This window comes from Leuciscus leuciscus, assembly GCF_965113295.1.
Source record: "Leuciscus leuciscus genome assembly, chromosome: 2".
Classification (NCBI taxonomy): Eukaryota; Metazoa; Chordata; class Actinopteri; order Cypriniformes; family Leuciscidae; genus Leuciscus; species Leuciscus leuciscus.
In genome coordinates, this window is record NC_138726.1 from 38,897,351 (window position 1) to 38,914,935 (window position 17,585).

The window sequence follows — 17,585 nt, forward strand, 5'->3', positions numbered from 1 at the left end:
TTGAAGATAGCTTACTCTTCATAGAAGGATATCTGCCATTAACCCAGTTTAGCATTTTGAACATTTCTGTAATTCCAGGAGAGAAAAAAATCAATCTTACATTTGTGCACTGACACAAATGTTGATGTACAGTTCTCTTAAGTGTTAAAACAATAATGCATAAATGATGGCTCTTTTTGTGACTCCATGCTCCATCCCTGATTCCACTCCTGACATTTGTTCCAGCCAATAACCCTCCCAAATAGGATGGACAAAAGTTTACAGTTTAATCGAACAATGGTTGGCTTTTTCACAGATCTTTTGTATTGAAATGACCCTGAAGTCTCTGAGTACAAACATCTTAAATGTGTCCAATTAGACAGAAGCTTCAGTTTAACAAAGCATTTCATGATCAGGTATCTCAGATTTGTGTTTTATACAGCAAATGTCTAATTTTTTTTTTTTTTTTTTTTTAATGACTAAAAATAAATAACAATGGAGGACTATTAAACATATCAGATTATATCCCTATTTGGTGAAAACAAATAAAGCCAGAAACAGTTGGCTACGATGAACCAGCCTTTAAGTGGAATAAATGTTTTGTTTTGTGGTAATGCGACTTGCATACATAGGGAAAAAAATCAAACTGATATTTAGCCCCTACTAGCTTTTCCCTCTTTTGTTTTACGCAGGGCTCTTTTTACCACATGGTAGTGACAGATTGTTTGAGCTGGAAGGAAAAGCCATTCGAAGCTAATTAAGCAGCCATTCCAAGCACTATTCGCAGGCGGGAGGCTGAGAGGCACAGGCATTTGTCAGCGCTCTACCCCTCGTGGGCTTGATTGACAACTTAGGTCTCGAACTGACAACCCGTGTCGCTCTAAGCCAATCAGATGCAGGCCAGCGCTCTGATTGGTCGGCGGGCGCAGAACAACGAGCCGCGCCCCCACGTGGGTCTGAGCAACACATGATAGGTTGGGTTTTTTTTTTTTCGGTCGCAGACGTGGGCATCATGGAGGGTGTTGCTGAGCAGACAGCGTGAATCAAGTAATGAGGGCTGATTTCACAGATTATGCTGTTAATTTGAGTTACATTCAGAATCGGTAGCATAACTATACATTGGCAGTGAGGGTGCCCTCTCACATCACTGTTATAGGCGTCCTTGGAAGGGATAAAACTGGACATTTGAAGGATGTTTAGGCTCATACCAGTCGCTCGGTTTTTTTTTGTTGGTTTTTTTTTATCAGTGACGAGTTCGCGGTTTATTGAAAATATGACATTAAAACATTATCCATGAAACGTCAAAGTAATTATAACCAGAATTAATGAAACTTACAACTGCTTTTCGTTGAAACAGCAGTAGCCAGTAGCAGCCATGGTCATAAATCAGTGAATAAAAGCGCAACAGACAATTTCGCTTGTAAAATGTATTTCTTAGGCTACAATCTATCTCTTGAGATTTCAGTTTGTGGCTAGACTTCGAACAATCGTCGCTCATGTAAGTTGTTTGTCTACGGGGAAAGCAACCTATTTTAGAGCCAAAATGGCGAACATGAGGTCAGATTTTGATTGGCCAATCAGCACGCGCAGAACAGGCGTGTCCCACGTGGGACCCCAGGTTTGATTGGTCGGTCATGGTGAAGTCCTTTTCGAGATTTGATTGGTCGCGTTCGGTTGTTCTCGCGGTAGTTGAGCCCGCGTGTCAGTGGGCAGTCTGTGTGTGGTACTGCGAGTGTTGGAGAAACTAGGCAAAGCGATTGAGAGCGGCTGGCTCGTACGAGGCAAACTTTTCACAACCAGACCTTTTTAAACAAACAAACAAGCAAATAGGGATTGGGGGAATTTTCCGACAACCACGATTCTGCGAATTGTGTTCAAGCGAGACGCGAGTCTCAACAGAGGAAACCATTCTCGAAGCGGTTGTAGGCGCTGCTTTTCTAGGGTTGGGATTGATTCCCAACCAGCGCCTAATACTGATCGTATAAGGTCACGAGTGGAGGACTTCGACGTTTCCGCGGAGAAAGGAATTAATGCTGTATTTACATTCGCGGAAAAGGATTTTATGGAGACTAAAGGTAACGCGGAAGATAACTTTCAAAAGAATCCACTTGTAATCTAGACTGTTTATTTAGCAAATGAGCGCTCTTCGTGCTTTATTTTCTCTGTTCCTGTTTTCCAATTTGCAGAGCTGCTATTTCGTATTCACTTCGAGGGTCGATTGTGATAAATGGAATAAATGTATTTTTTTAATCTGTTTATCGAGGAATTGCTAGGTTGCTGTATGTCTTATCTCGCATTTTTGACATTGTTCTGTAATCTTGTCGGGTTACATTCAAGCAAACAGCAGTCAGGTAATCTTGTTATTGCGAGAAGACTTGTAAGCAGCTTGTTAGTCGCAGCTCGCAGCGCAAATGACAAGCAGCAAATGTGTGTTTGACTCACTCTACACAACTATTCTGTGTTTACAGCACACGCGCAGCTGAATGCTTGACTCTTATTGGAGATAATGAGCCAACGCGATGTGTTTTTGTTTTGCTCATCGGCTCTGTGAAGGATAAAGGGGTTAAACCGGGGGAAAGGAGTGCTAGAAGCGCGTGGATCGGGTGGACCGACTGGGCTTTGTGTGTCCGCGAGTGCAGGGAGGGCTGACGGACGGGCTCTCGCTCATCTACTCGGATTACTGAAGAACGACACATCCCCTGGATCTTCGCCTCAGAAAGGATACATTCAAGATGTATCCGCAGGGCCGGCATCCGGTGAGTAACATAAATTATATTGATGCATTGTGTCCAGCGCGTTACCTTTTCGACCGTTGAGCTCGTGATCCTCGCGCACTATTGTGTCGCGTGACGTTTCTCTCGCGCGGCGTGTCCTTTATTTCTGCTAAAACTTAACAATAATGCGCTCTTCTGGGTGTCCGTTAACTTGCTTCTGAGCAGTTGTACGTTTTCATCTCACTTTAAAGTAGAAAAAAAATGAATGGAAAAAAATGGAAGGAGGGGAATCAGTTGCTAGTTTTTCTCTGGGGCTGTTTAGACGCAGTGACCCGTCTGTGTCGCGCCGACCGCTGCTGAGTGTTGGAGGCTGTTCCCACTAGAGTGTCCAAACCACCGACAGGCCGAGCTCGAGGGAGCGCCTGGGCACTTCTGACAAACCGCAATTCAGCTCCGATGAAATATAATTTCCTTGAAAATCGGGAAGCATGAAATGTGTTATTGACACCCGTGGTTATACCCATAACTTGTTCAAAAATACAGTGAAAGTAAAACCTGAGACCTATATGGATGGACTGCTGTAAAATGGAGAAGGTCGATGTTTGTTTTGGTAATAGTGGTAGGAAGTCAAAGCTGCAGTGACACATTAAAAACACAGTTGGTATAATAGCATATTGCATCAGTGACTAGGTTAGATTATATGAATAATGTGAGTTTTATGCTTTACAGCAGTTTACATAAATGAAGGCTATTCTTTTTCAGGCACCTCACCAGCCTGGTCAGCCAGGCTTCAAATTCACTGTAGCAGAATCTTGTGACAGGATCAAAGATGAATTTCAGTTCCTTCAAGCTCAGTACCACAGGTAAATATTGCTGTTAATCACCTATGTGATGATACATTTCACACCTGTTACCTGTAGACTCAGAGATGGTTCTGATTCTGCTTTAAGTCTGAGTAAATCAAATGCAGCCTCAGTGTAACCTTAAGCCTGGCAGTTGTCATAACAGAGTTAAGTAACTATAACCATATTAAACCATGTATTATGTAATTTACCATTATATACAGTAGGCTAACTGTAATAGTGGTTTAATGTTTTATTTGTAATTTCATTTAAACAACTGTAAAAACAACAAGTATTTGTCAATAAATCCCATGTGTATGTTACCACCTAGATTTTGAAGTGACTTTGCCATTCAGGAACGATTGGAACTCATTCCTTTTCTTTCTCTCTTCTTATAGTCTTAAAGTGGAGTATGACAAACTGGCAAATGAGAAGACAGAGATGCAGCGACATTATGTCATGGTAAGAGCAAGTTTGTTTTTAATCTGAGGTCTGCTATCTTTTGTTCCATGAAAACATCAATAGGGCCACCAGCCAGCTATCTGAGCTAATGTTTAGTATCCACTACCTCTATTTATTGTGTAATAGCGTTTGCATTGATTGCACCGAAGGATCAGTGGTGAGATTATAAGAGTGTGGGTGTTTTTATTTGTTGTAAAATGCCTGGAGGGGGTTTTGGACAGGGAGTTACTACTTGTTCCATCTTCCAGATGCTGAGTGTCTCTTGACTCGAGTAAGAAAAAAGACTGGCTTGCTCAGTCTAATCAGGTTTAGATTTTTTTTTTGTTATGAACGACATTTAAGGGTCCACTCTATTGTAAGTAATTTGTCAAGATTAAATAAGAATGTTACAATAATTGCGTTCAGTGAATGTAAAGGACGACGATTGTTGGGCTGTCATTGATCTTCTCAGCTAGCCAATTGAAAATCAAACAATCTATGCATTTATACAATTCAAGTGTGTATAGTTGTTTTTGACTTAAATTACTACCCAGCTGAAACGTTATCAACCTTCAGGATGATTTCAGTCACGGCTCTTGTGTGCAATTCAAGAATCACACTAATATTAGTGTGGCAGAAGAACACCTCTTACTAGAAGTCCATTGAGTGGAAACTGAATTCCATCAGGATGTGATGTAACAGTACACAGGTTGAACAGTGTTAACTGAGCTCTACTCTCTCTTATCTTATTTGAACATGCAGTAGGTATTGACTCAACATGCTGGCACCTTTGTTAAATATTATTTTTCGGAGGAATGCCGTGTGGTAAAAAGGCCACTACCAGATAAACTAACTGAAATACACAGACATGCTCCAAGAATTTTTTTTTGCCTTAGTTGTTTGGATGAACATAGTCTGATCGACTATTTTTAGTGTCGAAAAAGGACTTTTATCTTGAGATGACACAGATGCCTGTGAGGGAAAGTAAATGTTTCTTAGAGATGAAAAGGGTGTAGAAAGAGAGAGTGAAGGATAACAGATGAGATGCTTATTTGTCAATCTTTGCTTAGTTTGTTTTTAAGAGCTGTTTAGTAACTTTTGAGAACTCTGCTTCCATGAATGGTAGTGGTGCTGACTGAGTAAATAGTAAGTGGTCGCTAAATAAGTGTTAGCAGAGAGATTCATAAACATTGCTCTCTACTCCTATAATCAGGCAATGATCTGTGTCTTAGCTTTGTGTACTTAACTTCTTTTTTTGTCTTTTTTGTTTTGTTTGTTAAACTAGGAAATAAATTGAGAGAGAGGTGCTACTGTAGGCAATATCATAATACTATTACTTGTGTGCTGAATGCCTTTCTCATTTTCTCTTGCAGTACTATGAGATGTCCTATGGGCTGAACATTGAAATGCACAAACAGGTATGTGATGTACTGTGACGCTATGTTTTCGTTGTGCATTGTGTTTGCCTCATTTGTGTTTTTTATTTTTATTTATAATTTTTTTGAACGTGTCCTCTGCCCTGACAGTCAACGAGTTTGTCTGGTCAAAGAGACGACGATAACACAGCAGGGTCTTTGCAGACATTATTGGACAGTGTAGGGGTTTTAAATGTTCTGCAGCTTAATAGCTATCTATTTTTGATCTGTCAGAGTCTGCAAAAGGCGCATGCACAAAAACATGCAAGTATATGGTTGAGTAGTGATGCATATGATTACATTGATTACAGTGGTCAGAGGCATAGTGGTTAGTGCCTAGTTTGAATCTGCCTTGTGCAAGTTTGAATTTGTTTCCTGAATCTGTTCCCCTTTCTTGTTTTTGTTTCCTATGCTGCCCCTATAAATAAAAGTAGCCAAAAGAGGTGTCTGCACATAACAGAACTAAAAAAAACGAAAATCAAGACAAAGATGGAGGCACTGACAGAGGCCGGCCCAGTTAAAGGTCATTAGGTCAGCTTCATCTAGCAGGAATTATTTAACCTTTTTTAGTAATTGATGTGAATGGTGGCCATTACAGGCTGCCCTAATTGTTGGCAGCTTGTATGTTTTTTTTTTTTTTTTCTGAAACTGATCGATTGGTTTTGTAACAAATGCATTTTATGCATTTTAAAAGAGAGAGAGAAAGAGAAATAGAGGAAATGGGGGTGTTGGTTGGTCTATGTCATTAGTAGTGGTATGATGTATAGTCATATGAGGAGGGCTCAGTTTGAAGAGGCCCTTTATGGTTCTCACCCTGAGGCCTCACAAGGTTAATGGTATCAGTGTGAGGGTGGTGAATTGGAACAGTATGCACGATCCATCAGCTACTCCGTGTTTGTGTGTGTGTGTGTGTCTGGGCCACATGTCTCTCTCTCACAGACACTGCATTTTCTGAAAGGTTTTGTCAGGCACTTATCTCCAGCTGTGAGAGAGACTGAGAGAAAATGAAAAGGGAGGGAAGGGTAGGTGCAGGGGCTTTGCGCAAACAGGTTAATCGACTGGTTTTTTTTGTTTTTTTGTAGAGCCTCTCTTTTGTTTATCAATAGAGCCCTGACTGAGTGGACTCAAATGCATGAATTATTCATTGGAGCATGTACTCCCTGTTCTTTCTGGAGTTAGTGATGACAGCAGTCTAATAACACAGTCTACCCTTCATGTAGTGCTTTTGGCTGGAAAAGAACGGAAGGAAAATGCACATAGGTGCCAGATTTGCCATGTGCTTTCAGGATCCACCAGATTCAGAATACTATTAAATAACTCTTTTATTAACGCGCTTGTGAGTTTGTATTGTTGCTGATTTTGCAGTACGTTAGAGCCCCGGGCAGGGTGGTGCATGTGCGGCCATGAGGGGAGGGCTGGCCGTGTGGGGGCAAGAACTGGACGGCTGTGCTTGTCAATGTAGCCCTTAAATGACTGAGCCTCAGAGGCCCCTGAACTGTTGTCCCTCTGTGTTTAACACAGTTCCCTCTGTCTTCATTTTCTTCCTCATTTTGTCCTGAAGTACTCACTGCTGAATGCATGCAGAACTAGTGTGTGTGTGTGTGTGTGTGTGTGTGTGTGTGTGTTATCATTGGTGTGGCTGTATTTGGTCAGTTCTTTGTGTGCGCACACACACTAAGCCAGGTTCATTAAGTGAAGCTCAGTCTGTGGCCTTAGAGGGTGAGAGAGAGCGAGGAGGGGGGTTGAGACAGGCAGCGGGGAGGAAACTTGTTCAGATGAATAATTTATTCAGGATTCCAGGAATTGTTTGCCAAGGTGATGATGGTCGATTTGATTCTGAGCCAAAGCAAACTGACTCAGAGCACACTGCAGTCTCTCTTCAGAAGTGTTTGTGTACATGTGAGTGAGATGTCTAGTGGTGACAGAGTGCACCCACATTATTATGGCAGGCCAGTGAGCGTCTAAAATCAAAAAAAGTGCAGACAGGGTTATATTATAATTGGTGGTTGACCGATATAGCTTATATATATGATGTTCTGCTTGTTTTTTTTAAATATTGGAGTTGCCCAATAAGTTTTTCTATTTGGCCAATGTCAAGTCAAGTCAAGTTTATTTGTATAGCGCTTTTCACAATACAGATTGCATCAAAGCAGCTTCACAGTATTAAATTAAAATAATACAACAAAGTTTGTTTCAAGAGGAATTTATTGATTGATAAAATTAAATTAAATATCCCCAAAATATCCCCAACTGAGCAAGCCAAAGGCAACAGTGGCAAGGAACCGAAAAACTCCATCAAGTGACCTAATGGTGTCCTAAAACTCCATCAGGTGCCTTAATGGAGAAAAAAAAAAACCTTGGGAGAACCCAGGCTCAGTCGGGGGCCAGTTCTCCTCTGGCATTTATGAGCTAGAGGCCGGATTGTAGTTTGAACTGTAGGATTATATGAATGCCTGGCTGAAGAGATGCGACTTTAATCTAGTTTTAAACTGGGAGAGCGAGTCTGAGCAACGAACAGTATCAGGAAGACTATTCCAGAGTTTTGGAGCCAAATGTGAAAATGCTCTCCCTCCTTTGGTGGTTCTGGATATCCTAGGTATGACCAAAAGCCTTGAATTTAGTGATCTCAAAGAGCGCGATGGATTATAGGGCGATAGAAGATCCGTTAAATAGACTGGAGCTAAGCCGTTTAGGGCTTTATAAGTCAGTAGCAATACCTTGTAATTAATACGGAACTTTATAGGTAACCAATGCAGTGATGATAAAATCGGTGTTATATGATCATATTTTCTTGATCTCGTAAGAACTCTAGCGGCGGCATTTTGGACTAACTGTAGCTTGTTTATTGAGGATGCAGGACAACCAGCTAATAAAGCATTACAGTAATCCAGTCTCGAGGTCATGAATGCATGAACTAACTTTTCTGCATCAGAAACTGATAGCATATTACGTAGCTTAGCAAAGTTTCTAAGGTGGAAAAAGGCTGTTTTTGTAACATATGAAATATGATTTTCAAAAGACAGGTTGCAATCGAGTATAACACCCAGGTCTTTTACTGTAGAGGATAAAGTAACAGGACATCCTATGATGTTAAAGTTGTATTGTGCGAGGTTTTGTGGGCGGTTTTTTGAACCGATAAGTATTACCTCTGTCTTGTCTGGATTTAATAAAAGAAAATTACGCGTCATCCAATCTTTTATATCTTTAACACACTCTGTCAATTTGGAAAATGTAGCGTTTTCATCCGGCCGTGATGAAATATATATTTGAGTGTCATCAGCATAACAATGGAAACTAATTCCATGTTTCCTTATAATATTTCCAAGTGGCATCATATATATTGAAAATAACAGGGGGCCTAATACAGATCCCTGCGGCACTCCATAGTTTACTGGAGTTATGATCGATTTTTCTCCATTTAAATAGACAAAATGGTAGCGGTCAGATAGGTATGATTTGAACCAGCTTAGTGCTTGTCCTTGAACACCAGTATAATTTTGTAGTCGATCTAAGAGTATTGTGTGATCTATAGTATCGAACGCAGCACTAAGATCAAGTAAAACTAGTATTGAGATACAGCCTTGGTCAGAAGCTAAAAGTAAATCATTTGTGATTTTAACGAGCGCAGTTTCAGTGCTATGATGCGGTCTGAATCCAGACTGAAACTTTTCATAGATATCATTTTGTTGCAAGAAAGAGCCCAGTTGAGCGGACACCACTTTTTCTAATATTTTAGACATAAATGGAAGATTTGAAATGGGTCTATAATTTGCTAGATTATTATGATCTAATTGTGGTTTCTTAATGAGAGGTTTTATAACTGCCAGTTTAAATGTTCTTGGAACATGACCTAAAGATAAAGACGAGTTAATAATATTGAGGAGAGGCTCTTCCACTACAGATAACACTTCTTTCAGTAGTTTAGTTGGTATAGGATCTAATAAACATGTTGTTGTTTTAGATGAAGTGATAAGTTTATATGTGTCGGAAATGAGGAATTTTATTTTGACAGAGCTGAGAACAGTGCCTAAGCACACAGTGCTCTTATTCTCTGTCTTCATTAGTTTATGGTCTCTGTTCAAGTTATTAGATAGAACTGTTAAAAAAAGAAAGTAAACTGTATACGAAAAAGTATTGTGGTGTTTGCTTTTATATTATTAATAATAGAAAGGCAAACATTATAATACTTTATCATTTACCATTAGCGTTCAGCAAATACGCATTTATATAATTTAAACATCTTTGAATATCTAATAAACATTTAATTTCACAAACCTTGCAGACTTGGTCAAATCCATCTGTGAGATCTTCTGAAGAGTGCATTTCTGCAACTTTAAACTCTTAATTTCAACTATATTCAATTGTCCACTGTCATATTTATGTCATTTTCACTGTGTGCTGTATGTAAAATGAGTGTTACCTTGTCTTTGTTTGAAAAACATGATTCCCAGTACCCAAATTATATATATTGTTTTATTTCTAATTAAATAAGTGATATAAATTATAAATAGACAGCCACCCTGTTCTCTGAGATCATGGCATTGGCCATCAAAAAATAATTGGTCAACTGCTAATTATAATTTTTTATTTTTTTGGACCAGTTTGAAACAGACACTTTTTTTTTTTAGCTTATTGGGATGAATCTGTGTGGGTAAAGCCGGTCGTACACAGTATGATTTTTGCAGTCGTACGAGTTTGCGGGTGATTTTTATTTTTATTTTTATTTTCTCGGGAGAAATCGCGTGAAAATCATTGATGCTCGCATTGTTTTAGAGGAATGGCGGGAAGAGCCGAGTAACTTACAAGCACCTCCCGATAATTTTCAAACATGTTAAATTTCACCAAATTATTTGCTCACTAGTATTTTTCTTTTCTTTCTTTTTTCTATCCGAACCTATAGCAGCAGCATTGAAAGTTAGTCTCCAACGTGTTTAGCGTGAAAGCTCATGCGAATGCCATGCAGGACAGTCGTGCCGTGTACCAGCTGCTTTGACGCGATTATCAGGTTAACTGACATGTAATGTGTGTATTGACTCACGACCTCCCGAGTGTCCAAACTCACAGTGTACGCCCACCTTTATAAGTTGGGACACAACTTATATTTGAAAAATAAATGGTATGTTTTAAATGAAAGTAAATTGCGGTCACAACAACATTATCATTTTCAGTGTGGAATTTGCATTTTTTTAAATTAAATTATAATTAATTAGGGTAATTCCTTTAAGGACTAACTTTAAATGAGCACTTTTTTGTATCACTCGCAGTGAACATTTAATTATTTTCTGACATTTTAAATGGAGACCAAAACTGATCAATTTTAAGTCCCTAATATTGAACGTTTAACCTGTTGTTTTATTTATTTACTCTCTCGAAATAGCTACACTGAATATGTTATGTTATTGGACAGTGAAATATGTAATACAAGCAGGAGATTTTTAAGCTGCTCGCCACATCGCATCCTTAGTCTTGAATATAGGATACTGTAGTGTTTGTGTGTAATTTTAGGCCACATCTGTCTCTCAGCTCTGTTCACTGAACCAGGTGGTCGTGTCTGTGTCCTTTGTGTCCGGCTTCAGCAGATGAATGCACAGAGAGACACAAACATCACTAAACAGTTCTAACAGGATTTGTGGTGCATATGCAGCAAGGGCAAGACAGAGACACCCTGTACAGACGACTGCTGCTCAATGCAGCCTTTCAGCCTGAGGGAAACCAAGGGTTAGAGGAGTCTGTGTCAGGCGGGAAGGAATGAACTCAAATCTGTAAATGCCATTGAGTGCTTTAATTTATTTGTTAGCGCCACTTATCTGTGAAGAATGTATATGTGGCTTTTTATGTTTGAGTGAGCATGTAAATGTAAGTTCAACCATCCAACTGACTCTTTACTTTCCCTGCCTGTCTCTTGTCTGTAATTGTTCTTTGAGTCACAGAGAGAGTGCAGCTGTATGTGTGTTCATTTGTCAGTGAGTGGCTCTCCTTCAGTGTGCAGTTGTTTTGCAGCATATTTAATCCTCATCAGTGTCTCCCTGCACTCAGCTCGTACCCACAGCAACAGGTAAATGGGTTCTGGCGTGCCATTGACATTGGGCTGTGTGTGAGAGCTCTTCACATACTGCTTGACAGCGCTGAGCACCTGGGATTGTGAAGCTGAGCAGAAAGCCTCTCTCTGCTGAAGGGCCTTGTTTTCACTCCCTGGCCCTACTATTTATCAGCCTGTGTGGGAGTGTTCTGGTTCTGTTCAGCAGTTCCACACTTCCTGTTCTCTTCCCATGGTGCAGTGGTTTAATCTGAGGTTAATGTTTGTAGTATAGTTTGTGTGAAGTGGTTCAGATTAAAATCTTTTTGGCTTGTTTTATGGACTCTACCAAGGGTGAATCACACAAAAACATGCCCAGGTCACATTTTGCCTCAGGAAAAAATTATAATAATTGTTTTGCATGAAGAAAATATCTAATTTTGCATGAAGTAAAAATGAAAAATCCATTAAGTTTATTTGCATTGTTGCATTTGTTACAATCATGTTTTTCCTCTTAGTTTATCATTACTGTAATATGTTTGGGTCACTTTTCTGTTTACTTTTTTGTTTGTTCTTTGGTAATTCCCTAAATTGTATCATTATTGTCTTTACTATAATAGCAGTGAAGTATTTTTGTATTATCATAATAAGATTAGAGGATAAAAGTTTTTTAAATAAGTTTATTGTGATTGTCAAAACATTTGGTAACTAAACAGAATTGTATTAAGTTTAGTGACAACACAATGTTTACATGGGACAATGACTGGTATGCTACTGTTTTTATTATTGCTTGACAAATTTCACAATTTCAATTAAATTCTTGTGATTTCTGATCTTGATTCAATATCGATTCCTTTGGATAAATATTAGGTACAGTATAGCCTATACGTTAATGTGTTATGTAAATTTTTCGCCCCCCAAAAACCCCCCCACCTAATTCTGTAAACATACAGAGCCCTGTCAGTTGGTATTATTAAAGGTTAAAAATAACATGCATCTCAAATTAAATATGCATTTTTATTTTAAAATAACGTTATAATATTTTAATGATATAGGCTAGGTAAAAACGTAATATAGTTATCATATTTGGCTAAATACTCCTCTCTATAGCAATTCTCCTCTCTATAGTAAGTCATAATAACATGCTATGGTCATTAAATGGTTTTCCTGAGGTAAATGTAACGTTATGTGACATTGTTCTCCAGCTGTCTTATGGACCTCTTTCCGCGGTTGAAAAACTTTGATCTTTCGATTTTATTACATTTCGGTAAGTTGAACTGTATCTTTCAAATGACCTATATTCGTGTTTATTAACTAGTAGTAAAGAGTAACAGATGATCGGTTCACGTGCTGCTTGAACTGAGATCTGTCACGTCACATTTACAAGTGCCAAAACGGTGTTTGTTGTTTGAATTTTGTAATTAAATTGACAGAACCTGAGAGCTGAGAATTAGTTTCATAGCAATAGTAACCTTTTCTGTCGGTGTCCTGTCAGCGTCCTCTTTGCTTCGCGAATATTTATTTTTTTATTTTTTTTATTTTTTTTCTGCATGAGAAAATGGATGTGTGGCGTGAGAGGGTGTAAAAAGTGACAATTGCGTGAGACTCACAGTGAATTCGTGAGAGTTGGCAGCCCTGCGGATTCAGTTTGTAAATGTTTTTGGTGGGTGTACTTGTGCTGCCGCGGTCTTGTTCATTTGCCATGTTGTTTGTGTATATCTATGGCAAACGCTGAGCCCGTTCGGAACTACGGGAGCCCAGAGGGGAGCGTCGGTGGATGTAAAAGAGAAAACAGATTTTCATTCAAACATGTCGACGTAAACTACACATTCGAGTTAATCGATAAAATCGATTTTATCGCCCAGCCCTACAAGATAATCAAGGTAAACCAATTATTGTGTCGCTTGAGCATTCCGTCCAGCATATCTTCCTTTCCTTCACAGCGGTACACTTTTATTCCTCCCTAGAAGCCCAAACGTAACGTCCAAATCAGCCAATAAGCGAGTAGTCTGCTGTTGCTAAACTGCGGGATGTATTTGATATTAAACAGGGTTATTTAAAGTGCATTAAACCACAAAAGAGACACTGTTCCTGTTTGCACACGCGGATAAGCGAGTAGGCTTCATATATCCGCCTAAACAAGTACACACACAAATGAAAAAAATTTGTTTTTGTAGAGTATTCACCTACACAGTGGGTTATGTCTTAAGTAAATGTACAGAGATAATGCGTGTAACCGTATATTGGATTTGTGCATTAGCTCTTAAAGTAAATGCAGCCTAATATTCCTGCTGCATCTGTCATTAATGATAATCACACAACAAATTACAAGTAATTCAGTCAAGATCAGTGAGTGAATTTGCTTTAAGGATTAATTTACATTTAATGTACAGTAAGACTATGCAGTGTAATTTTCACATTTGCTTATTAAATTTGGTTATTGTAACTCATAGGCTATTACTTTGAATAGAGCACTGCTTATTTAATTTGTATTTTTGCTCTGTTGTATTTATTTGTCTGGTTTGATTGTAATTAGTTTCTTTGTTTTCTTTGTATTGCTGACTGTTTACTTGTATTCTGTAATTATTTTTAGGACCTTATCTTACATTAGTAAAGCTAGTATTCGTTTTTGCTAAAGTATTGATAATTGAAATTTTACTGATATTTAAAATGACTCGTATCGTGAAATAAGACTTTCATCAAATCATCGAGCTGTAATTGTGTTAAATAATTGTGATTTCAATATTGACCAAAAATAATCATGAGAGATTTTTGTCATAATCGAGCAGCCCTACATAGACACTATTCCTATTATAAGATAGTATCCCTTGCGTCATGTCTCGCTTAAAGGTGTGTTTTTGGTTTTTTACTGTAGATATTTGTACCACAATCCACATTGCTTGATCCAAACCGGCATCACAACAGAAGCTTGTTAGCTAAAGCAGGTGCTCACTGCTCTCCTGTATTTGAATGCTGTGGTACATGGAGTGTTGTGTACTAACAAGTCTTGTATGCTGTTTATTAATGGAAAAAGTCTCTTCTGATAATTACTGTGGAATATCTTCTCCTTTGGACAGTTACTAGGTTTTTTTGGCTCAGATGTAGGGGTTGTGTTTCTCAATCTTCTTTCTTAACACACACAGACGCACACGCGCACGCACACACACACACACGCTTCACCCCACCCATGAAAGACAAGCCGTTACTCCCCCCTCCCCCTTCTGCTCCCTTTCATCCCACATTAATTTGCTGAGTTGATCTGATCGACAGGCCGAAAATTCAATTTAATGACCTGCCCCTGTGCGCGTAATATGATTTTACTGCCTGTTATGGTCAAGCAGAGCTCCAATTTACATAATGATCTGAGGGAGAGATAGGGGTGGGCCGGTTGCTGTGGCAACCTGAGAGTGGCATACAGGAATGGAAGCCAAGGGGAGGGTGCGAAATGATAGAGTGAGCGAGGAAAAAGAACCTCAGCGTATGGCTTGTGTATGAGGGCAGGCAGCGTTTTATGCTCTAATATTTCTTTTTTAGTTAGATGCCAACAGATTGTTGTTGTATGTGTTTGTTTTGTGAAGGAGTGTGTGTTTGTGTAGCAAAGCTGAGCTGAAAAGGCGTTAATAGCTCAATGACTCTAAAGGGGTGTGGAGAGGGCTTAGATCCTTTGTTCACATCCCTAGAGACAGTTCATCACAGGTCAGAACACATCCACTCTCACCCGCTCTAAAGAGAGACCGAATCCATCAGAGTGCCAGGGTCAGCACCCTCCCACAGGCACAGAGGTCACACTGCCAAAAAATGAACGGAATGTGGTTCTCAGTGAAAGAAAGAGAAATTTATCTCCTCCCTCACCTGCTGGGCCATCTGCTCCAACCTATAATCAATTTGTTCACCGCCCCATACTTCCTCTCCCCCTCCCTCGTGCTCTCCTTACCCTTCTCTCCCTTTCATCCTGAAGCGTTAGCATTGCTCAAGATGAAATATAGCTCTTGGGGACTTCAGGTAACTGTGAGTAATGCAGGAGAACCAGAGCATGTTGGCTGATTACCCTGTCCGTCTCTCCATATCAATAAAAGTCATTTTGAATATTGCTGTAGGGCTCCGGTTCCTCGCCTCCTGCGCTGCTGGAATGGGAGCATGGGGAAAAATGGTAATTGCTCAGTATTGCCATCGTTAATCTCCCAGCACCAAATCAGCATTAGCATATTTCAGCATCTTAATGAAATAATCTGTCTGGGTAATGAGGGGGTGGTGGGGTGGTTGAGGCCAGACAACCCCCCCCTTCCTTTATATCTCCTTCTCTCTCGATCTCTTGGCCAGATGGGCAACCCAGGCCTTCTGCCCATCTTGGCCTGGCAAAGCTGTGGATTTGGCCAGATCTGTTTCAGTAGCAGTGTGCTGGAGCGCCGTTTGGCTTTGTGAGCCACACACACCATATCAGCCCTCAAAGAGCCTCTTGTTCATTATGCGCCGAATCAGACACATGGCAACGTTAGCGAAAACAGACGTTTCTGAAGTTTTTACTTCATTAATCAGGAGTTCTGGAGGTATCCCATCATGCCTCGTTTAGATCTGCGGAGGCTTGATTAGAGCATTCAGCAACGTGAAAGTAATGTAAGGGTGTTTGAGTGCATGCTGTCGGAAATTAAGCACATTTGAGTGATTAGAGAAGAGCTGACAACATTCAATAACGTACTGTTTGTATGTCTCTTTTTTTTTTTCTCTCTCTTTCAGACTGAGATTGCCAAACGGCTAAATGCAATTCTTGCTCAAATAATGCCTTTTTTGTCACAAGAGGTAAATATTCTCCATCTTTCTTCATAAAATTTGCTGTTTGCCATTATTTCTGTTAGCCCAACCATGCTAATTTTCTGTGTATTGATTTGTCTTTTTTCTTTCCTCAGCACCAACAGCAGGTCGCACAGGCTGTTGAACGTGCTAAGCAAGTGACAATGACCGAGTTGAATGCCATCATCGGGGTACGTGGACTTCCCAATCTGCCTCTCACCGTGTGTATACCCCTCTTTCTCCTTCATTTGACCAGGGCCAGGGACAAACCTGCACACAAGCAGCTCAGTGTACTAATGCATTCATGCCTGGCTCCTAAATGACAATTGGATTTATAGTCTGGTAATAAAGATCAAATTTGCTCTCTAAGAAGCAGTTAAATTAGCCTACTCCCACAGGTGGGGTCAAAGGTGATGCATCAGTTGTAATCCTCCAGTGTAAAACCTTCAATCCAACACGCAGCTCCTAAACAGTCCAAGGACAAATCCGTGATTGCTAGAGCCATTTATACTAGTGTTCTGGGAGGAGATCGGGATTGTTGGTGTGTCTTAGTCCCATCAATCTCCTGCTGCAGATTTGCTCCTGCCCTTCATGGTCTTATTTTTTACTTTGTTTTAATTTGTAATGTGATGTTTACACCATTTTGTTTGCCTTTTTATGCCATTGTTTTTGTCTTATCAATACGTGCTGATCTGTGTGTCTGTTTGTCACATTTGAGAGGCATGTGGAGAGAGACATGTTTGGGCTTGTGTAGTTAAGCTCTTGTTTTGATCACACAAAGGGGAGAAGTCTAATTCTGTTAGGGTTGTCTGTGATTAGCCATGTTAAATACTTTAAAGAGCTTGTGTTAAGGAGCATTGAGAAGCTTCCTACTCACTTGGGCAACACAAACATTACTTGAATTACAATCTTTGATTGTAATCCAGAGATAACTCCATGAATTTAAAAAATATATATAAATTATGCATTTCTGTAGGTCAGTAGTAGACTAGAAATCAAGACGCACCCTAGCGGCAGCAAAATGTATTTTGCAGCCAGGGTAGTCTAGCAACTCTCCATAGACTTTCGAGCTGCAAAAACCTAAATTGGGTCAGGGCAATCACGTCGCTTATAGAGTAGGTGGGGCGGGCTTAACATATGACGACAGAGTTGCGACGGTTACCTGGCTGCGACTTGAAAACAAAGAATGACGGCTGCTGGAGAACAGTCTTTCGAATCGGCTTTGTCCGCGACTCTGGAGGACTTGGAGTTAAGTTTTTATTTGAGAAAAGCGCAAAGAACGGCACTTAAGTCATTCTTAAAAAAAGGAAGATGTGTTCGTCGTTTTGCCGGCCAGATATGGCAAAAGTTGAGTCTATCAACTAACGTAAGCTCCGCTGTTGGGAAAACG

At 39.8% G+C, this 17,585-nt stretch overlaps 1 protein-coding gene across 19 annotated transcripts in view; it reads left to right on the forward strand.

Moving 5' to 3' along the window:
- The first annotated feature begins 1,667 nt into the window (after positions 1-1,667).
- tle3b (TLE family member 3, transcriptional corepressor b) overlaps positions 1,668-17,585 on the forward strand; it is a 36,061-nt gene continuing 20,143 nt past the window's right edge. For 6 of the 19 annotated variants that reach the window (XM_082162244.1, XM_082162259.1, XM_082162256.1 and 3 more), the window contains exons 1-7: positions 1,668-2,054; positions 2,448-2,735; positions 3,456-3,556; positions 3,934-3,997; positions 5,350-5,394; positions 16,142-16,204; positions 16,312-16,416. In XM_082162244.1, coding sequence (XP_082018370.1) covers positions 2,712-2,735; positions 3,456-3,556; positions 3,934-3,997; positions 5,350-5,394; positions 16,142-16,204; positions 16,312-16,416 — 402 coding nt within the window. In that variant the 5' untranslated portion in view covers positions 1,668-2,054; positions 2,448-2,711. Of the gene's footprint in view, positions 2,055-2,447; positions 2,736-3,455; positions 3,557-3,933; positions 3,998-5,349; positions 5,395-16,141; positions 16,205-16,311; positions 16,417-16,524; positions 17,172-17,585 lie in introns of those variants that run through there. The other 13 variants (XM_082162260.1, XM_082162262.1, XM_082162245.1 and 10 more) reach the window with 5 other exon arrangements.